Raw genomic sequence first — 22,113 nt, forward strand, 5'->3', positions numbered from 1 at the left:
CCCAGCTCTCCTGTTGCCTCCTTAGGCAGTTGGTGAGTTCCTCTCCTGGGCTCCCATCTGCGTGTGCCCACGCACAGGCTTGCCTGTGTCTCTGTGCCCTTTAGACGGTGAGTTCTTGAGGACAAACAGCACTGGATTAGTCTCGGGCCCTCACATGTCATAAGGACTCGATCACATGCATTGAATGAAGGAACTGATGGTGATTCTTTCCTGCCAGGGACCAGATGTGGCCCATTCCACAAACCTCAAGCTCGTGTCGTGGGTTCTCTCTCGGCCACAAGCTCGGTTTTCTCAGTTGGCCACTGGGAATCCTGGGGCCATGCTGCCTGGGTCAGAGTTGGGTTCCCCCAGTCAGATGGTGCCACTGCTATGGAAACAGACTGGGAGCGTGGAGGGCAAGCCACGGTGACAGGGTTAACACCTCCTCGGGGGCAGGGACTGTGCCCTCCGTGTCTCTGCATTTCCAGAGTCCTCCGGCCAGGACCACAACCGTCGCTAAGTAATTTTGGAGGAAGCAGGCTTTGGGTTGTTCTGTCAGTTTGCTGTGTGGTCTTGGGCAAGGAGCTCCCTGAGTTGGGCCTCAGTTTCCCCATGTGGGGAATGTGGTGGATTCAATCAGTGGTTCTTGATCCGTTGAGGGGAGGGTCACCAGGTCCTTTTAGACTCTGATGAAATCTGTGGACCCACTGCTGGAAAAAAAGGAGGAAAAACTGATTTCCTGGGTTTTCTGGAGCCCAGTTGAGTCTCCTGGACAGGCGGGATTTCTGTCCCTTGTAGCAGAAATCCTGTTCTATGTCATTCCGGAATTCAGACCCCTCCTAGGCCTTCAAAGTGAAGCATTTTCCCTAAGATTTCTTCAAGACTCCTTTTCCTCCGGCTCAGGAAGGCTGGGGTGGGGCTGAGGCTATTAATATCCCTTCCTTCCCTGATTAACTCTCCATTAATTTGCACTCCGCTTCCAAGTGGAGCAGGCAGAGCCTGGCCAGTGGGCCCGCGAAGAGGAGAGGGTGGTGCAGCCCCTGTGATGTATTACCCTGGGTGCTGACAGACGCTGTGGACGCTGTGGGCAGATCGGCCTTGCTTCCCGGCAGGGTCAGGGCCTCCAACCCCGCTGGCTGCTCCCGAGCTGGAGCAGCCCAGGGAGGGCTGAGGAGAGGGGCAGGTCTTTTGTTACTCATTTCGTTTTGGCCCAGCCTGTTGGGTGCTTCCTGAGGGCTTGGCTGTTTTACATTCATTTTCCCATGGTGCCTGGCACACAGTAAATCCTACCCCCACCCTGACTTGCTCTGTGACGTTGACAAGTCTGTTTCCTGGACCTTCATTCCCCCCCCGCCAAAAAAAGAATGGCAAATAGGTTTCCTCATAAGGAAATGAGGAATATCAGTTATTGCCTGGAGGGCTCTGTTACAGATGTTGGTGTAGGGGCACCTGGGTGACACAGTCAGTTAAGCGTCCGACTCTTGATTTCAGCGCAGGTCATGATCTCAGGGTGGTGAGATTGAGCCCCACGTCGGGCTCTGCGCTGGGCGTGGAACCTGCTTGATTCTCTCTCTCCCTCTGTCCCTCCCCCCGCTTCTCTTAAAAAAAAAAAACCAAAACAAAACAGAAAGATACTGGTGTGGAAAGAACAAGAGCACAATTGGTGAATGATATGGGGGAGGGGCAGTGGCGTGTGGGGCCCACGTTTAACACCCCTGGTCATTACATGATCCCTGAGGGATCCAGCTCTGATGTGTGTGATAATTCATAGTATCTCTGGGCCATTGGCTGTGTCCCTGTGGGAAAGGGGGAGCTCTCGTTCCATCTGGTGCTGGTGACATCATTTCTGAATAACTTCCCTCTAGAATCTCTCTTTCGAGATGCTCATCTCAGTATCTCCCGGTGGCCAGAATTCACTGTTTGGTGCATTCGTTGTTCTGTTCGACAAATCTGCCTGGGTACCACCTGCCCCAGGCGCTGAGCTAGGCTTGGGAGCACCCTCTGGAGGAGCACTTTCGTCACTACTTCCAGACCTGGCCTTCCTGAGCAGACAGTGCGGGGAGAGGGGGATCATGTTTTCCCATTCTACAGAAAAACCAGCAAGGCTTAGAAGAGAGAAGCGATTGGCTCACAGTCACCCCGTGGTGGCACAGTCTCATGTGGTCAGCCCCCAGAGTGGTCGTTGGGTCCCTGGTTCCAAGGTCTTACTTCAGGTCCTGTCAGGAGAGACAGATCACTCTGGGAATACAGGGGACTCTGGCCTGAGGGTGGTGGTGGGGGGCAGTCAAATGAGCCCATCACATTCTCGAGCCAGGGTCTGCAGGCCCGGATCTGCCCTTGTGTTGTTGCCCCCCCATATACACACACTCCCCAGGGCCTGGGTCAGGCCCAACCAAAATCTTCTTTCGATCTTTCTTTTATTTTAGCTCTGTTCCAAAAATGACAAACGCGTTTGTCCTCTCCGCCCCATGTCCCCCTTCGAGTTACTCAGCCGCTGTCCGGTTGTGAAGGCCTGGAAGGGGCTGAGTGCAGCCGAAGGCCGTCAGGAGACGCGATTCTCAGATGCACTTCTTGAAGAAGGGATAAATAGCCTGACCTGGGGTGGGAAAGAGTGCGGGCGGAGGCCTCACGTGACCGCAGGCGCCTCCTGCCAGAACAGGCCCATCGGGCAGGGCTTCCTGAACCAGGTGCTCGGTGCCTCACCTGGGAGCCGTGTGAGCACCACGCTCCAGGGCCTCTGGGCATGGGGGCCCGCGGGCTGCTGTCTGTGGGTGGGCAGGCCGTGTGCGTGCTGACCCTTGTCATTGTAGGTCTGAGGCATCGGAGGAGCTCGAGTCTCAGCTCATCTGTGCCCCAGTGGCCTCAGTAGAAGTCCTCCCCTGTCCTGGATTTACTCTGTGACCCTGGACACCTTGTTCAACCTCCACATGCCTCAGTTTCCCCAACTGCAAAATAGAGATTAGAGTAGAACTCCCATCATAGTCCTCGTTGTGAGGCTTCCCTGAGGCAGAATTCACGAAGCCTTTCTGCTCCTCTCCTTGGCCCCAGTCTTTGTCCCCGGCTTTTTGCTCCAGGTTTTCCCCTCTGCCTGGAGTCTTCTGTTGCCCCCCACCCCTTCGCCTGGCGCCTTCTTGTCTTCTAGGCCTCAGTTGAAGTGCCAGCGAGCTGCTCAGAGCAGCCTTCTGGGACCCCCCTCACTAGCCTGTAACTCTTCACCCGTTCTCTCCGTAGCAGCTTCCGATTACTTTCTTCCTAGACTTCCATTCCCTGAAATGATCTTGTTTGTTCCCTTGTTCTAAGTCTGTTCTCCACTGGGGAGGAAGCTCCATGGGGGCAGGGGCTGCACCTGTCCTGGCGTGCGGTAGGACTGGTGCCCGGACCGTGCCGGGCGCAGAGTAGCCATTCAGTACATGCGTGTCCGGGGAGGGGAGGGGGCGGGGAGGCTGCCCACACCACTGCCACCGCCATCCCAGTAGCGATGGGAGCAGTGGTCCTAAGTACTGATTATGCACCAGGCACCATTTGTTTGAGAGGCATCTTCATATACGTTAACTCAGATGAAGTCAGGTCCTGAACAATAACCGTAAGAAGTAGGTACTGTTGTTGTGTGGGACAGATGAAGAAACTAAGTAATTTGCCCGAGGACCCATGATTGATAAGTATGGGATCTGAGATGCAACCCCAGCTCCAGAGCCCAAGCTCCTAAGCCACCACTCCTGAGTGGTGAGCAAGGCCGAGGAACCCCCTGGGACATGGGAGCGGTTTATTATTGCTGTGGTTATCATTGTCACAGCCAACCCCAGAGCTTCCATCCTGTACGCTGCCTGCCTGGGCCCCAGCGTCAGCGGGGCTGGGAGGCCGCAATGGGGTGCTGTTGCCAGAGGCAGGGACCAGCTTCAGGGGCCAAGGGCTGTGTCCCAGGAGTCAGAACAGGAGGCTGTGGTGTGGGAGGCCGCTGTCCTTGGTCAAGGGGATAGCAGGTGTCTTCCAGGTGGACAGCCCTGTGCTCACACTGGGGAGCAGCAGAGCCAGGATTGGAGCTTCCGGGGCGAGGCTCTTTCCAGTATCACGTGCTGCCTGCTCGCAAACTTCTGTGATTCCTGAGTCGCTAACATGTTTCTTGGGCATCTGCTATCCCAGCGATACTGAGAGATCTGAGAGCGGGGGAAGGACGGGAGAGGATTTGGCAAGGGGCTGATGGTGGTGCAGCTGCATGTGCAGAGCAGATTTCTACCAAGAAGACGTGCAGACGGCCAAGCCCAGGGTACTGACTAACCGTGTCCCTCTCTGCTCCACCGCGCTCCTCACTTCAGATCATCGACAGTGAGAATGAGGCCCTCCTGGCAGCGCTCACCAAGACCCTGGACGAAATCCCTGAAGACGACGTGGGTCTGGCTGCCTTCCCGGCCCTGGACGGTGGAGACGCACCATCCTGCACTTCGGCTTCACCTGCCACCTCATCTGCACCCCCCAGCCCCAGCCCCTCGCTGGAAAGGCCCCAGGCCCCGACGCCTGAGGTGGACGAACTCTCCCTGGTGAGAACCTAGTTCCAGCTGACGTGATGGTGGTGGGCTGGGCTGGGCTGTCTGGGTGTAGGCTTGTGGGTGCAGGGGAAGCTGCACCAGCCGCTGCAGGGCTCTCTGTGCACCACTGAGCAGCCTGGAAGGGCAGCCTGGAAGGCCTCCGGGCCTCACTGTTCCTGCCTGTACAGCTGGACTAACCCCGCAGGCTCCACCTGCACTCTGTAGGTCCTTTGGGATTTCACCGGTTGACCTTCCTTGTGTGGTAAACCCTCGAAATCACATGTAAACCTTTCCCTGAAGGTTATGCATGCACACGCAGTCAAAATTCAAGCAGGAAGTGTGGATAGTTAAAAGCAAAACCTCCTTATCCATCCCACAGTTGTGTTCTCATTGCTTGGAGGTAACCATGGTTACCGATCTGTTTTGTGACTTTCCTCTTCCACCTTTTTTTTTTTAAACTACAAAAGGGAGTCCACATTATACACCGCTCTGCACCTTTTCTCAGTGAACTGTCTTGAAAACTCAGCTGAGCACAGGTCACTCTGCTCCATCCTTTTTGTCAGCTGCGTAGTGTTCTTTTGTAAGGATATACCGTAACTTGTTTAACTCGTCTCCTGGTTGGTGGAGATTTATGTTGTTCCAACTCTGATTGCTACACTGTGGGGGTCAGTGTCCCGGCACAGGCCTTTGCCTCATCTAAGTGGGTGAGTTTCTAGCAGTGGAATTCTTGGGCCTACAGATACCCGATGTTTCAGTTTAGACAGCTGGTTCCAGATTGCCCTCCACAGGGTTTGGGCTGGTTGATGCTCCCACCAGCAGAAGCTCAATGCCGTCTGTGAGTATATGTGGAATGGGGGAATGAGCAGTTTTCTGCACAGTTTTGCAGTTTTCTGGGGAGAAGCCTTCAGCTTTTATCAGGTTCTCAAAGGAGTCCAGACCTCAAAAGTTACTGAAAGCAGTTGCCCCTAATTCAGGCTGAGGGTGTTGGAAGCTGGGAGCTGAGATGTCATGGAGCGTGTGAAGTCCAGCTTCACTCACCTATCTTGGGGTCCCCGCCTTGGTGCTGCAGCTCCTGGGGGCTGACAAGACCCAGCTGGAAAATCGGAGCCTATTGAGCTGGGAAGGGTCTTAGGTCAGGGAAAGTTCTGAGCGGAAAGGCCCTTGGTGACTATCAAGTGCAGCTCTGGGAAAACTGAGGCCCAGAGCAGGGAGGGATTCTCCTGTGGTCACAGAGCAAGTCAGTATTCTGACTTCTGGTCCAGGAGGCTTTTCCTTCTTTCCCACTGCCTGCAAGTTCCCCAGAGCGGCATGAAACATTTAGTAAGCACCTACTGTGTGCTGGGCACGAGAATGTGTTCAGTCCCACATTGTGGCTTCTGCTGACAGGAATCCGACTGGGTTTGAATCCCAGCCCCAGCAGTTAGTGCTTGTGGGTCCTTTAGATCCCTAATATCTCTGATTCGGCTTCCTGGTCCATAAGGTGAAGCTGATAATAGCGGTTATCTCAAAGGCTGTTAAGAGGAGTCCAGCAGATAATGCATGGAGAGCACTTAGAACGGTGCCTGGCACAGTAGTTGCTCAATAAATACTATCTAAGTAATAGTCCTGGCGGTAGTACTACCAAGAGGAATTCTCAGTGTGGGGACTCTGGAGAGCGATCAAACCCCAGAGAGGCAGAGAGCGACCCCTGCTGGCCACAGGGTGTTTGTCTCCCGTGCCTCAGACTGCCTTTCCTCCTCCGTCTGTTGAGCACTTCAGGCACTGTGCTAGGTGCACGGGAAACAGACTCACCCTCTAGACTCCCAGCATACCCACAGAGTTCAGAATGGCCCTGAGAAGTGATCCAGATGCCCAGTTTTCATGGGTCCCAGAGAGTCCACCGGTGGACTGACCAGGACCCATGGACCTCTGTATATCCGTGCGTCTCTCTGAGGTCAGCAGCTTCTGTCTTATCCCTTGAGAAACTCCTGAGTCCAGAAAGGTTCATAACTAGTCCTTTAGTGTTCTTGCTGCCATTATGCCAATGGAGAAACCAAGGCCTGGAGAGGGAAAGGACTCGCTCAAGGTCTCATAGTGAGTGGGGCTGAGCTGGGCCAGAACCAGGTCCTTCCCACCGGCTCAAGGATCTTTTGCTGTCCATGTCAGAGAATCACAGAGCTGCGTGTGTTGGTCTGGGGTCTAGGTGGGGTGGTGGGAATCCTCAGCTTCTAAGGGAGTGAGGAGTGGCCTTTTCTCTGGTGCCTGAGCCTTTGGCACTCCTTGCTGGAGTGACCTGGGGGGGCATATCCCTTGAGGGAAGATTGGTGCTATAGCAAAAACCCATCATGCTTCCCGACTTGTTCTCAGTCTTGCTGGGACAGGATCCCTGGTGGAATTTCCAGGGATGCTCGGCTCCCAGCTCTCTTGCTGGGATGCACCATGCACCTACCCTCTGGGTGCAGAAGTGTAACAGCGTCTCAGCAATTTTTATAGAAAACTTAGAAAAGCTAGACAAACTTTGGTATTCTTCCACCTGTGTAAAAACAGTCAGGTGTGTTGGAGGTGGCACATACATACATTCTTGTGTGATCGATCCGAAAACCTCAGGATTGGGTCACAAGAAGGTGGTTAATAGTCATTGCCTCTGGGAAGGAAGAAGGGGACACCTCAGGCAGGAGGGAGACTTGCTTCTCATTGTCCACCCCTTAGTATTTGTGGTATATATTTTTACACCATTTACAAGTATTACTTTTTTAATTTAAGAAATTAACTTTTAACGGAACAGTATGAATAAGCAAAAAGAACAAAAGGGAAATCAGCTGGAATCCCATACCAAAGAATCATTGTGGTGCCCGACTTTCCAGATTGTGTGTGTGTACTATAAGTGTATGCAGAGTGTCCCAATAAACTGTTCGTGTCATATCTTAACAGTAGAGTGGGAAGACATTCCCCAAGATCTGTGTGGATTTCTCAAAGGCACAGGGCGTTAGTAACTCTGAAAACGATTTACATTTTATGGGGATGCTTAGATTGTTAGACAATCTGCTTTCTATACTTAATGTAATGGGAACATATCCATGAAATGCCCTCCCTGTATTCTTACCATAGTCCTGTGATGACCCGGGGTCAGGGCGTGCACCATCCCAAGAAGCTGCTAGCTCTGGGCTCAGACTTCTCCCCAAGCCACGTTTCTCCATGTCCCCCAGCAGAGCACAGCCCCAGCTCCTCTCCTCTCTGCTTCTCCCACAGCTGCAGAAACTCCTCCTCGCCACGTCCTACCCGACCTCAAGCTCCGATACCCAGAAGGAAGGGACCACCTGGCGCCAGGCAGGCCTCAGGTCTAGGAATCAGCGGCCCTGTGTCAAGGTATTTGTGCACGTGTCCCCAAATCCACCCAGGCCCCCAGGTGACCTCTGAGGGGTGCAACCTTCAGCTCTTATTAGGGGGTATTGAGTTCAGTCACCTTCCCATTTACCCTCCTTGTGCCTCACATAGCCCTTGTAGCTGGTGCGCTGGGTACTTCTTGAGGCCCAGGCCAGTTTGGGGTTCTGGAAAGAGCATTGGACTTTCTCCTACATCTCAGTGTTTGAGGCACCGTGTTAGACATTGGGTTAGAGCAGGGACAAGAAGATGTGGCCTGCTCTTAGCGAGCTTATTCTAATGGGTGACACACAGAAACCTCAGATCCTCGCTGGAAACCACAGTAAAGAGTTTGGATTTCTCAGGGGGGAAGCCATGGGAGAGTCCCAGGCTCTGTTGTGAACACCAAGGAGCGAAGCAAATCCCTTTTCCTCCTTGGACTCCATCTTCCAAGATTTTCAAAGAGGTTTCACCGGTGATTCCTGGCATTCCCGTGACTCAAAGCCTGCACTCGGTCCTTTGCCTTGGGTCCCTGGACACTCCTGCAGGAGACTGTTGCACACAATCCCATGCCCTCGGGGCAGAAACAGGGTTTTTTTTTTTGTTTTAACAGTTTTATGGAGGTTTCACTTATATATCATAAAAGGCACTTATTTCGAAAGAACAATTCGATGATTTGTAGTAAAGGGACAGGGTTGTGCAGCCACGACCGCAATTTAGTTTTAGAACATTGCCGTCATCCCAGAAAGCTCCCCAGCACCCCCATGTACGCTTAATCCCTCTCCCCACACCCAGGCGACCACTAATGTGCTTCCTGGTGCCATTACCGAAGGGTATAGTGCAGCGGAGCGGGGTGGTCACAGCAGGGCTGCGGCAGTGAACCGGGAAGGGGTGAAATCCGTGGCTGGGAGGCCTGTTAGGAGGCTGGTCGTTCCTTTGCTCCTCATGACCTGAGCGCTGCTAGATGCCACGTGGGCCCCCGCCGGTGGCCACAGGCGTGGGGCAGAGTGGGGGGGGGCAGTGCGGGCCTCCCTCCTCACTCGGCCCTCTTTCTCTCTCTAGGTGGACGGCACCCAAGACAAGAAGGCCCCCCCGACGCAGTCTCAGAGTCGGAGTCGGACAGAGCTGCAGAAGCACCTCACTTCGGGGCCCCCCTGCCCCCAGACTGAAGCCCGCTCCCCAGGCAGGGGCTTGCAGCCACCACCCTCCCTGAGCCCCCAGCTCCCAGCCAAGGAGGAGGAGGAAGCTGGTGAGGACTGCCCGAGCCCCCAGCCGGCTCCAGCCTCGCCCCAGGCCCCCCCAGCCCCGGGCAGGGCAGGCCCCGGCGCCCAGGGGTCCCGGGAGGACATGCAGGAGATGGTGAAGCTCATTCGCTACATGCACACCTACTGCCTTCCCCAGAGGAAGCTGCCCCCACAGGCCCCAGAGCCAGCCCCCCAGCCCTGCGGCAGCCCCTCCAAGCAGGTCAAACCCCGGCCCCGGTCCCAGCACCCTTCCAAAGGCTCCTGGGCTGAGTTCTCCATCCTGAGGGAACTTCTGGCTCAAGATGTCCTCTGTGATGTCAGCAAACCTTACCGCCTGGCCACACCTGTCTACGCCTCCCTCACGCCCCGGCCCAGGCCCAGGCCCCCCAAAGACAGCCAGGCCTCCCCTGGCCACCCGTCCCCCGTGGAGGAGGTGAGGATCACAGCTTCGCCCAGGAGCACCGGGCCCAGGCCCAGCCTGCGCCCACTGCGGCTTGAGGTGAAAGGACATGCCGGCCGGTCAGCCAGGCTGCAGCGGGAGGAGGAAGAGGAGGAGGAGGAAGAGGAAGAGGAGGAGGAAGAGGAGGAGGAGGAGGAGGAGTGGGGCCGGAAAAGACCGGGCCGAGGCCTGCCGTGGACCAACCTGGGGAGGAAGCTGGAGAACGCGGTGTGCCCCGTGCGGCGTTCCAGGAGACTGAACCCGGAGCTGGGTCCCTGGCTGGCATTATCCGATGAGTCTCTGGTCCCTGCGGAGCCCCAAGGAGCTCTGCCCTCGCTGCGCCTGGCTCCCGAGGCCTACGACATGGCAGGGGCACTGGGCAGCCCCACGGATGAGGACAGTGGCCAAGACCAGCAGCTCCCACGGGGACCCCAGATCCCGGCTCTGGAGAGCCCCTGTGAGAGTGGGTGTGGGGACACGGATGAGGACCCCAGCTGCCCACGGCTCCCTTCCAGAGGTAGTCGGAGTCAGTGGTCTGCAAGAGAGGGGGCAGGGATGGGGCGTGGCGTACCCCACTGCGCTGGGAGCCAGGAGCCCTGTGCTGGGCAAGTCCCTTCCCCTCTCCAGCTCTCGACTTCCCTTTCTGTGCAATGGGCTAGTTGGGCGGATCTTCAGGAATCACCCACCCATCTCTGAGTTTCTCATCACGCATGGGCCAGGCACCACTTAATGAACACGGAGCGAGATGCCTGCCTTCGTGGGGCTTATGTGTCAGTGGGGCAGACAGGCAATCACAAAGTAAATAAAAAAGGAAGATAATTACAAATTGTGCTAAGTGCTCTAAAGAAGACGTCCTGGGTGATGATGTGACGAAAGGAGTGAGTCTGTAAATCGAGCTCCCTAATGACGTTGAATTTTAAATGGTAACAGTAGTGGTGGTGATTATAACAGGTATCTATCGTATGCTTGCTGTGCCAGGCGCTGGTCTGAAACTTGACACAGCTTAACCCCACTGACTCCTCACGGGGCCTGTGTGGTAGGTGTGGGCATAATCTCCATCGTCAGACACAGAAACTGAGGCACAGCGGTATCGAGCGACCCTTCCAGCTAGCGAGTCCGTCCATCTGTCCACCTGTGCCTGGGCCCCTCAGCCCCTGGCCATCCCTGGGGCTCCCCCCGCCCCGCACTGTACTACACTGTTTGGCCAGAAGGGGTCACCTGCTCTTTCCGAAACCTCCCGTAGCCCTCCCGCTGCTCATGTTGCTGAGACCCTGGGAAGGAAGGTGGCTTTGAGTTGTCCCTGCCCTTCCCTAAAAATGACGGAGGCTTTTGGGTCACATGCCTGCAGGGAGCCCTGCTTGGCACCAGTGGGAGTTCGGGGTTTCCTCCAGAGGGAAACGTCTGCTAGTGATGCCGTGTTGGGGAATCTTATTTTTTTCTTTTTCATCTTCTTTTCAGACTCTCCCAGGTGCCTCATGCTGGCCTTGTCACAAAGGTAGATTTTTGGAAATCACTGGTTTATTATTCCATGAGTCTTTGTCCTGTTGGGTATGTGTATCGGGGGTGGGGGCTTGAGTGGGTGGTCAGCCTCTGTGCCTGCCCCGTCCCATGCCCCCACCCTCATTGCCATGTGGGGCCCTCGGTAGCTGGGGTCCCTCAGAAGGGAGGTCTCTGCAGGCCCAGGAAAAGTGGGGAATTAAGGTTTCAGGCCATTTCATAAGCTGTCCTCTCCAGGACGGGGGAGGGGGGTGGAATTCTTTTCTCCGCAGGGGAAAGCTGATAATACTGTGTGGCTTTGGCAAGTCTCCTCCCCACTCTGGGCCTCAGGTGCTCCTTCTGTAAAATAAGGAGGGTGTTGGAGGGTGATGATGCTTGCCGTCTCTCCATCCTCCAGAAAATGTCTCCTGTGTCTCCTGCCAGAGCTGTAGGCTGCTTTGAATTCCTCTAAGCCAGGATGGGGGTTTCCCAGAAAATTCTCCCCGGGACCCACGTCTGTGGGCAGCAGAACCAGGGTCTGTCACAGTGTCCCATTGCCCTCCTTGCATGGTGGGGAAGTGGAGCCTGCTGCTGATGGGCCTCTTTCCTTTCTGTCCTCCCCACCCCCACCAGTGACCCTCCTTTCGGCAGGAAGAGCTTTGAGCAGACCTTGACGGTGGAGCTCTGTGGCACCGCAGGTGAGCCCGGGGCTCGGCTGGTAGGGTGCCCTTGGGGGAGCCGACACGACTCCTGGCCACGAGTCCCCACACGGAGCGGCCCCCTCGAGCCCTCCCTGCCACTGCTGCGCAGGCTGCAGGGCCCCGAAGGTGCCCAGTGAGGGTGTCGTAAGGGGGAGAGTCAGCCGATCGGCTGCAAACGATCCGCACATGAGCTGAGGGCGGGGTTAGGAAAGGGACACACGTCTCCCCCCGAAGGAGCCCGCCATCTTCTGTAGGAGACAGACTCACGCCATGACGAGTCCTGTTCCAGGCACACGTGTGTGCCAGAGCTCTGGGAGCACGCAGGAGGGGGCGGGCGGGGACCGGAGTGTGGCCCGGGAAGATTTGCAAGGCCTCCAGAGCAGGAGGCTTACGAGCCGGGCTTGCCGGAGGAGCAGAAGCTGGGGAGATGAAGGAGGCGGGCAGGAGGTCCCTGGTGGGCAGGACTGATGGGAGCAGAGGCACGTGGGGTGAAATCACAGGTGCCCCTGGGGAGGCTGGTCACCTGGAGTCGCTGCGTAACAAAAGGGGGGCGGGCAGGAAGGAGCCATCACAGAAGGCCGAGAGGAATGCCGGGCTGAGGGTTTGATCTCCATCCTGGAGGCTTCAGGAGCCCCTGAAAGGGAGAGGTCGCGGGTGTTCAGCAAGTGCCCTTGGGTGCACTGGGGAGGAGGGAGGCCAAGGTCAGATGCGGGAAGCACTGATGGCACTGTGGCGGCCTGGTCCAGGTGGGAGGTTTGACCTGTGGCGCCTGCCTCCTTCCCACTCAGGGGACCTCGGAGCCAGTTGAGAGAGCTTGTTGAGTGACTGGATGTAGAACAGGAGGGGATATCTCAAATGACCTGAAGGTTTGGGCTTCTGTGCTCAGGCTACAGAGGGATGGCAGGGGGATTTCATCACATGCCCGCTCGAGATTGGCCGTGGACTGTGTGCGGAGTCCCGGGCCACATTCAGGCTCAGCCAGCCGTGCAGCGATTGGTTAGTGACGCCTGCCATTCGTTGGGCTGGGAGAATGGTGGTACCTGGGCTGCTTATTTGCCATCCCAGACTAGAGTCTCTGTCCATTGGAGAAGTGATCTGTCTCCGCCTCACAGGGTTCTCCTCTTGCTTGGCTAGGACTCACCCCACCCACCACACCTCCCTACAAGCCCACAGAGGAGGACCCCTTCAAGCCAGACATCAAACACAGCCCAGGCGAGGACAGAGCTCCCAGCCTCCCCAGCTTGGAGGGCCTCCAGCTCGGGGCCGCCCCCGTGGCTGCCCACAAGCTGCCAAAGAAGCACCCAGAACGGAGCGAGCTCCTGTCCCACCTGCGGCATGGTACAGCCCAGCCAGCCTCCCAGACTGGTCAGAAGCGCCCCTTCTCCTGCTCCTTCGGAGACCATGATTACTGCCAGGTGCTCAAGCCAGAAGGTGCCCTGCAGAGGAAGGTGCTGAGGTCCTGGGAGCCGTCTGGGGTCCACCTTGAGGACTGGCCCCTTGTTGGGGCCCCACGGGCTGCGGGGCAGGCCTCCGACAGGGAGGAAGACAGAAGCTGTGACGGTGGTGCCCCCACCAAGGACAGCGCGCTCCTGAGAGACCACGAGATCCGCGCCAGCCTCACCAAGCACTTCGGGCTCCTGGAGGCCGCCCTGGAGGACGAAGACCTGGCCTCCTGTAAGAGTGCGGAGTATGACACAGTCTTTGAGGACAGCAACAGTAGCAGTGGTGAGAGCAGCTTCCTCCTGGAGGAGGACGAGGACGAGGACGATGAAGAGGACGACTCGGGGCTCAGCCCCCCTCGCTCTGACCACTGCCCCTACCAGAGCCCCCCAAGCAAGGCCAGTCGGCAGCCCTGCTCCCGCAGCCGCTCCAGCTCCGGCTCCACCTGCCGCTCCTGGTCACCAGCCGCCCGGAGGACCTTCAGGTACGGGTACGGATGGGTGGCCTCAAGGGGGACAGTGGGCAGCTGAGGACCGCGGTTCCCAGGGTGCCAAGGGAGGGAGGAGCCCTGAAGCCGGGGCTCCGTCTCCCCATGTGGCCCACGTCTGGTCCGAGGCCCTGGAGGTTCTCCCTGGGGCAGTTGTGGGCAAGTTCTGGAAGCAAGCAAAGCCTGCTATGTGATGGTCAGGAGGCACCCAAATCTCTTGGCCCTGGGAGAGCAAGAAAGCCCACTGCCTGGCCATTCGTGGCCTTTATGTCTAAGTGAACGTGTCCCTTACTCATCTGTGTTTTCTGCTTTTATATTTGTAAACCGGACCCAGTTTAGTATCTATGTGACATCGACACGTGAAAGGAAGATTAGCAGAATTCTCATCTGCGTTCTAAAAAAAAAATAATACCTGACAAACAATGAATCATGGAACACTTCATCTAAAACTAATGATGTAATGTATGGGGATTAACATAAGAATAAAAAAAATCATAAAAAAAAAATACCTGGACTTAAAGCAGGGATAAGGTTTATTCCCATTTCTTGGTGCTGCTGAGCTGTGCAGGACTTCTAGCAGCCAGCCGTCCCCCTGGTTGCTGCTGACCTTCCCACAGGGATGGATGGTGTATCATGAGCCTGTGTGCTCCTACCATCTTGGCTCACTGAACTGGTCTGAAAGAAGGTGCCGGTCCAGAAGTCCACGGGGAGCTGGGCAGAAAGAATGGAGGTTTGGCATATGTTGGTGGAGACAGGTTGCTTCTCTCCCCGATCACAGCAGGACCTGATTCTTCACCTGAGGGAGGCCTGAGGAGGGTCAGTGCAGGTCCCAAACCCTCTGCCTGAGATGCACGTGAATGACCACTAGATGGTGCTCTCGGGTCTGGAGCCGGGCCCCGGCCACGTGGCGCTCGTTACCCTGTGATGACTGGACCCCACCCGCCCAGCGTCTGAGTCTGTGCGTCTGGGGGTGGTGGTGGAGAATCTGCATTTCTAACTAGTTCCCAGTGATGATGATGTCTCCAGAGTGCCAGACTCTGAGACCCAGAATTCAGGTAATAGAAAAATATCTTTTCTTAGAAAAACTCCGCTTTATATATCTATACCAGTAGCTCTTATCTGTTTGAAAATCTGATTAAAGCAAACACTCCTCTTCCCCTTAAAATGTACATGGACCTCTAACTGGGCATTCAATTTTAGGGGGTTTGTAGACTCGAGACACTAAGGTTAAGAAGCCCTGCATTACCTGTTACTCAAAATGAGTTCCTTCTCGATTTCTCTAAAAGCCCTTCTACGTAATAAGCCAGGATGATTGGTCGGACCTCTCTGAGCCCTCTTTCCGGCTCCAGTCTCCTGGTATGCGCATTAGGCAGTTTCCTCTGCAACATTTCGTAGCTCAGAAGCTACTAAGGCTCTTTTCTTTTAGAAATACAACCCCCAAGGCTGGAACTGGAGCTTCCTGGCCTCCATTCCCTCCTGACCAGTTCAGGACTGTTGGGGGAAGGCCTGCATTCATGCACTTGCCTGCAGAGAGTTGGGAGCCTCTCTAGAAACTCCCATGGATTCTCCTTTTCCTCCTCTAGAAACTCCATGGATTCTCCTTTTCCTCCTCTAGAAACTCCATGGATTCTCCTTTTCCTCCTCTAGAAACTCCCATGGATTCTCCTATTCCTCTTCTTGCTTTTGGGCCAAGTTCAGGGCTGGCTTTTTCTGCTCCCTAGAGAAAATTAAGTGGTTAATTCAATTCTTGCTCAGCTGACAGAACTTGGCGCCTGGTAAATCTGGTAAACTGGTCATCCGTCTTCTCCAAACCCACATTTTTTCACCCATGCTTCCAATACCAAACATTGGTCCACAAGTGTTTTGTTTTTTTGTTTTTTTTTTTTAAAGATTTTATTTATTTATTTGACAGAGACACAGCAAGAGAGGGAACACAGGCAGGGGGAGTGGGAGAGGGAGAAGCAGGCTTCCCGCCGAGCAGGGAGCCCGATGCGGGGCTCGATCCCAGGACCCTGGGATCATGACCTGAGCCGAAGGCAGACGCTTAATGACTGAGCCACCCAGGCGCCCCGGTCCACAAGTGTTTTGAGCTGGTTTAAAAATAACAAACCCCACAGTACCTTCTGGTCACTCTCAGCTCTTCAGGTGGGAAACTGCCAATCTGTTGCAAAGGGATGATGATACTGTTATTTATAGCACTTTATTTATTTATTTATTTTTCAATTTTTATTTTTATTTTTTTATTGGAGAGAGAGAGGGCAGGGCAGAGGGTGAGAGAGATTCCCAAGCAGGCTCCATGCCCAGTGCAGAGCCTTACTCGGGGTTCAATCTTGTGACTCTGAGATCATGACCTGAGCCAAAGTCAAGAGTCGGACGCTTAGATGACTGAACTACCCAGAACGCATTTATAGCACTTTAAAGTTTGCAAGTCATATCCCCTTCTGTGACCCTATTTAGCTTCACAGATGCACTTGGAGGGCACATCTGCTTCTTATCCCCATTTTATAGATGAGGTTGCTGAGGCTCTTAAGAGGTGCAACAGAAAAGCAAGCAAGCAATTATTGAGCAGGTCTTGAGCTCAGCATTTTCTAATTTGCGCCTCACAAATGGCCAAGTTCCAAGAACTGGAACTAGGGGGATGTAAATAACTAGCCCAAGGTCACCCAGCAGGGAGGTGGTAGGGCCAGGATTCAAACGCAGGCCGTCTGACCAGAGAGCCGATGTGCTTATCCTATGCGCTGAATTTCCCGAGGACACAGATGGAACGGGCAGAGCCAGGACTCCCCGCCAGCCGTGCATGCCACGCTCCTTCCACTCTAGCATCTGGCTCCCTGGAGGAGGCCAGGCGAGAGGATGCGGGCATGTGATGCCCAGGAGGGTCCTGGGACTGCGCGCCCGGGCTGAAGAGCCTCATAGCCGGACTGGCCGTGGGGGCTGTGACCGCCGGGCTCGCCTCTTGGCTGGGCACCAAGCGCTAGAGAGCAGTGGGTCTAGGATGAGCAGCTCTCCTTCTAGCTCTGGCTACCCCACGTTCTAGCTTTAGGCAGATCCCATACTGAACCTGAGCCTTGGGGTTTTCCTTTGGAAAATGGGGAAATGTAAGACCTCATAGGTTGCTTTTCCCCCATCAGATCAAATGCAGTAATGAAGCGAAAGAGCCCTCATGGCATAAAAAGGCGCTGATTAGCGACACGGTGATTCCCAGCAATCCAGTCCCAGAAGCTGTGGCCAGAGCCATGTGTCCGATGGTGCAGACCCGCACGCAGTCCCGGGCTGTCGCTGCTGGGGGCGAAGCTGGGCTTCTGCAGGCACCCTTGTGAGCGAGTTCGAAAGAAGCGTCCCTTGCTTCCTGGGGCAGCTGCACCCGCCCACCCTGCCGTGGTCCCTCCTGAGAGTGAGTGCCTCTGCTTTGCTTGTTCACTGACAGATGTGAGAGCAGAGGGCCGTGTTCAGACGGAACGCCAAGCGTCCGGCATGCCAGGAAGCGGCGGGAAAAGGCCATTGTAAGTGATCTGGGGCCCCGGAGCCCGGAGTGAGTGGGGAAGAGCAGGGGCATCAGGACGTGCCAGGACTTCCTAGACCTGAAGCCCTTTGAGGCTGGCTGTGGCCTGCAGAAGATAATTCCATTTCTCTGACTTCAGAAAGCACCAGGGTCCCCAAAGGGCACCAGAGGTGGCATCGTGCAAAGTGTGGCCTAGGGACTGGCTGTGAGGCACGGAGCCGGTGGTGATTTTAGGACTGAGCATTGGAGGCTCGACAGGGCCAAGAGGGCAGGCTGTGTGTGTGTGTGTGTGTGTGTGGTGGGGGGGCAGCGGGGAGCAGAGCTGGGCCAACCAGGCCACAGAGCAGCCCTGCTGCCACCTTCTGTGTGACCTTGGGCAGGTCTCCCAGCTTCCCTGAGCCTCAGTTTACTCATCCATACATAAGGGAGTTGGGCCTTGTCCTTCCTAAGGGTCCCCCAGCTTGATCAGGGCTAAGGGATCAGGAGAGCCTGCTCCCTGCTTCCCACTGACCTCCCTCATCCTCCCCCAGAGTTAGTCTCTGGGCCCAGGCTGTGCCAGGAAGCTGCAGAGGAGAGCTGGAACCAGCCCCTCCACGTCACTGGAAGGAAGGGAAGGGAAAGTAAGACGGGGCGCAGACAGACAGACTTGAGCTTGATTGCTTTCCCCCGTGACGGGTGCTCCGGGGCAGGGACGGCGGGGTGGGTCCATGAGGTGTGCACACCCAGAGGTGCACAGCTGTCAGCAAGCAGGTCCTGACCAGCACGGGCTGTGCCTGGAGCGTCTTTCTGGAATGCATGTGTGGCCATTCAGCGGTTGTGACGTGTTTGGCATGAGCGAGACGGACAAGGTTCCCCCCAATTCCTGTGGCTGGGGCAGAAGGGGGAGAAGGGCAGCAGACTCATAAACAAGGAATAATCACTGTAATCAGAGGTGGGGAGGGGCACGGTGGCAGTAATCATGGCAGGCTAAAGTCTCCGAAATCAACAGTCGTGTGTTGACTGTCGGGGAGGATGTGTTCATAGGGCGGTCTGGGAAGGACATCGGCAAGGAGCTAGATGCTGATGGATGAAAGGGGCCACCAGGCAGTTTCAGGAGGACCGTGGGGCCAAAGCAGCAAAGAACCTTACCAGTTGAAGGAGCCGCCAGGAGCCTGGGGGAGGGCGTTCCTTCACTGAGCAGAACCCCGTTCCCCTGCGATTGGCAGTGGAGGCCTACCGTGGCCCCTGGGCCGACCTTCCCTCCCTGTCCTCTGTGAGATGAGAATGGAACGGCTCCAGAATCACTGGCCTGAACCTGTTCCCAGAGAAAGCCTGTCCAAACCAGAACCTGTCGTTTGACCCACTGGAGCACAGGTTTCCAGGAACGCAGCTGGAGTTGACCCAGCGGGTCAAAATAGCTCTTCCAGCAGCAGGGCCTTGAACTGGATCCAGTCACAGATTGGAGAGGAGAGGAGGGCACATTCCAGCCTGGGTTTCTCCCCACCCCTCCCTCTGCTGGGCTGTTCGAGGGACCCAGCTCACCTGATGTGACCTCTTAAGTCACAGTGTCTCCATGCTGGCCTGGCACAGCTGGGGATGATGGTGGCTCCGAGCCCCATGGCCTGCATCCCTTTGCCCTCCTCCCAGCCCACCGTGACCCCCACAATGACCTGGCTCCCCATCCTTGCCCATTACCATCTTGGCAACTTGCCTTTCTACCACAACCTCCCCCACGACCAGAAAAAGTCCCAGGCTCAGAACACAGCTGTGGAAGTAGGCAGTTACATTAATGATGAACCCTTCTCTCGTCTCTGTCCCTTCTCGGCTCCTTTCCTTCAAGCGAGCAGTTGCTTCCTTTGGGAACCATTCCCCATCCGACTCTCGGCGGCCCCTCCGGCAACAAGGCAGGTCTTCTGGGATAGGGATCGTCATTGTCCTCTCTGACTCCAGCCCCAGCTGGTGTCACCCACTCAGCCAGGTGTCATGGGCTGAGGACGAGGACTCCACAGGAGCCCACCATCAAGGGGGTCCCAGGAAGCCAGGCAGTGACTGGGTCTTTCTGTGTTTCCCTTCTTGAGCAGGGCGAAGGCCGTGTGGTGTATGTTCGAAATCTCTCCAGTGACATGAGCTCCCGAGAGCTGAAGCGGCGCTTCGAAGTGTTTGGTGAGATTGTGGAGTGCCAGGTGCTGACGAGAAGCAGGAGGTGAGTCAGGTCAAGCTATTGCAGAAGAGGGGAGCGGGGAGGGGCAGAGGTCCCAGTCCGCGCCTGGCCACACAGAAGATGCCCGAGATGTGCAGAACAAATCTGATGAAACCCGCAGCCTGGACCTGGAGAGCCAGGCCCCAGAGAAGGTCCAGTAACAGTTGTGCGGCCTAGCAGTAAGCTGGTGGTTTGCTAAGTGCCAGGCAATTCCTGTGCGTTCTCTTCAGCCTTCGGGCATGCCTGTGGCCTCTGCGCTCATTCTAGCGCTCTCCCTTTCGGGAGAGCTCAGACCAGTTAAGTGAGCAGCTAGTTAGTAGCAGAGCTGAATCTGCAGCCCACATGTCCGCTTCAGGTTCTCTACCTTGGGGCTGGTACAGGGCAGCAGACAACCCCCGGGGGCTTAACTGCACACTTGTACTGGAACGCCGCTGACCTGCAAGACCCCCGCTACTCACATCCCTCCATTCCACTGGACCAGCCAGCTTCAGACCTTTTATTCTGCTGGGTGTCTTGGTTTTTCTTCCCTCACCTGGGGAAGCAGTGTTCATCTGTCAGGGGATCTGCAAGAAGAATGGGTTGTGTGTAAATGCACAACTTAGATGTCAAAACTGTCAGTTTCGAGATAATTCTAAAGTATCTCCCATTGTATTTGCCAACTAGGTTATTGAGGTTTTTAAATTCTAATTTAACGATCATTTTTAAAAGCTTCATTGAGAAAATAGTTTCTATATAGGAATCATTACACACTTCATACCCATTAAGGTGGCTACAGAACATCCCAAGTGTTGACAAGGGTGTGGAGAAATCAGAACCCTCGTGCACGTTGGTGGGAATGCAAACTGGGGCAGCCACCATGGAAACCGGTATGGACGCGCTTCAAAAAATGAAATAGAGAATTACCGTGTGATCCAGCAATCCGCTGCTGGGTATATACTTAAAAGAATCGAAAGCAAGATCTCGAAGAGATACTTGCACGCCCATGTGTATAGGAGCTTTATTCACAATAACCAAGAAGTGGAAACAACCCAAGTGTCCGTTGACTCATGAACAGATAAACAAAATGCAGTCTCTGCATACAGTGGAATATTACTCAGCCTTAGAAAGGAAGGAAATCCTGTCACATGTCTCAAGCATGGATGGACCTTGATAATCATAACCTCATTATGCTCTATGAAATCAGCAGTCTTAGAAGGACAAAGATTGTATGATTCCATTACATGAGTTATCTGGAGTAGTCCAATGCCAGGAAACAGCAAGCAGCAGAGAGAGTGGAGATCCGTTCCCAGCAGCGTGAACATACTGAACACACTACTGAACTTGTTCTAAAGATGGTACATTTTATGTTTTGTGTTTTTTACCACAATTAAAACAAAAAAGTCATTACACAAGCAAACTGTTTTTTAAGTTCTGTGCAGTATTCAGGACATCAAATGGAAAGAGCATGCAAAAACAAAGCGAGCAGTCCTGGACGTTTCGAGAGGTGGAGGGGGCCGACTTTGGCCTGGCTCAGAGAGGAGTCAGGAAATGTGATTCAGCTGAGTGTTAATTAGGTGCCTGGTGTTGGTAAGCCCGTCCTGAGCGGTAGGGGGACTCCACCGTGTCTCTGCCCTGAGGATTCTACATAGCAGAGGGACTAGCAGCCAGGATTCTTTTTCTTGCTATTTGTAGAGCTGAAGAGCTGAGGGAAGAACTGGCTTTAGGAGCCCCTCGCCTCACATCCTTCTCGTGCAGGCTGCCCTCCGACGGCAAAGTGGCTGCCTCCAGCTCTAAGCTTACCTACCTCCTACCGGGGAAAGGAGGGGTCTCCCTCACAGTTCCAGCCAAGAGCTGGGACAGATTCTTTGGGTTTCTGCTTTGGGCAGCAGGCGCATCCTTGGACGGGTCGCTGCGAACACACGGCACCGTTGTCAGAGGAAGGGGAGTGGATGCTGAGCAGGCAGACACAGTGTTGTCTACCACAAAGGACGAGATGTGTACAGAACACCAGCTATATTAGGGAAGGGGGAGGCCACATTAGCAGCCAAGGAAGTGGTGGCCGAGGCTGGCTTCGAAGGAGGCAGGAGGGCTAGACTGGGGGTAGAGGTGTGGCAAATAAGCTTTCTTGCTGGGAGGCCTGAGTTTGAATACCCTGCCCTACCACTTGCCTTTGGGGCAAATTCTGAGCTCCGCAGAGCCGGTTTCCTCATCCCTGATGGGGAGCAAGTTGAGGCGCGTGGCAGACGTTCTGTGAAATCACCTGCTCTTACTATTATTACACAGTAGAGGCCGGCCTAGCGATGGCCATCATCTGTATTTGGGGGGCCATGCGACATGGTTACTGAATCAGTGTGGCTCTCCGCTCATTATCTCATCATGGGTGGTCTGAGAGTGTCGACCAAGCTGGCTCAGTAACGTGCTCCCCCTGACCTCCCCCCACAGAGGCGAGAAGTACGGCTTCATCACCTACCGGTGTTCGGAGCATGCTGCCCTGTCTCTGAGGAATGGCGCTGCCCTGCGGAAACGCAACGAACCCTCCTTCCAGCTGAGCTATGGAGGACTCCAGCACCTCTGCTGGCCCAGACACACTGACTATGGTGAGTGCACAAGGCCCCGCCACACTCCAGTGAGACCTAAAGCCCGCTCTGACCCAGCTCTCGCCCTAAAGCTCTAACGTGCCTGCTGGTCAAACTTCGCAGCCTGGAGGCTGCCATCTTGTTTCTCTTTTGGTCTCCGGTCCGTCTTGTCCTGTCTCAAGACTGGTACCAAGAGAGAGATTCGAGGCCCCTGTGGCCTCTTGGAAGGTCCAGTCTTGTGTTCATAGC

General features: G+C 55.3%; 1 protein-coding gene across 7 annotated transcripts in view; it reads left to right on the plus strand.

Annotated features, from left to right (window-relative positions):
* Window positions 1–22,113, plus strand: part of LOC118006797 (peroxisome proliferator-activated receptor gamma coactivator 1-beta-like) — a 111,679-nt gene that overhangs the window by 81,379 nt on the left and 8,187 nt on the right. For 3 of the 7 annotated variants that reach the window (XM_034999572.1, XM_034999570.1, XM_034999568.1), the window contains 9 exons: window positions 4,293–4,514; window positions 7,731–7,847; window positions 8,904–10,041; window positions 10,983–11,019; window positions 11,634–11,698; window positions 12,836–13,625; window positions 17,056–17,131; window positions 19,188–19,312; window positions 21,731–21,885. In XM_034999572.1, coding sequence (XP_034855463.1) covers window positions 4,293–4,514; window positions 7,731–7,847; window positions 8,904–10,041; window positions 10,983–11,019; window positions 11,634–11,698; window positions 12,836–13,625; window positions 17,056–17,131; window positions 19,188–19,312; window positions 21,731–21,885 — 2,725 coding nt within the window. Of the gene's footprint in view, window positions 1–4,292; window positions 4,515–7,730; window positions 7,848–8,903; window positions 10,042–10,982; window positions 11,020–11,633; window positions 11,699–12,835; window positions 13,626–14,409; window positions 15,097–17,055; window positions 17,132–19,187; window positions 19,313–21,730; window positions 21,886–22,113 lie in introns of those variants that run through there. The other 4 variants (XM_034999573.1, XM_034999569.1, XR_004678191.1 and 1 more) reach the window with 3 other exon arrangements.

This window comes from Mirounga leonina, unplaced genomic scaffold (assembly GCF_011800145.1).
Source record: "Mirounga leonina isolate KUSES-001 unplaced genomic scaffold, KU_Mleo_1.0 Mir_99, whole genome shotgun sequence".
Classification (NCBI taxonomy): domain Eukaryota; kingdom Metazoa; phylum Chordata; class Mammalia; order Carnivora; family Phocidae; genus Mirounga; species Mirounga leonina.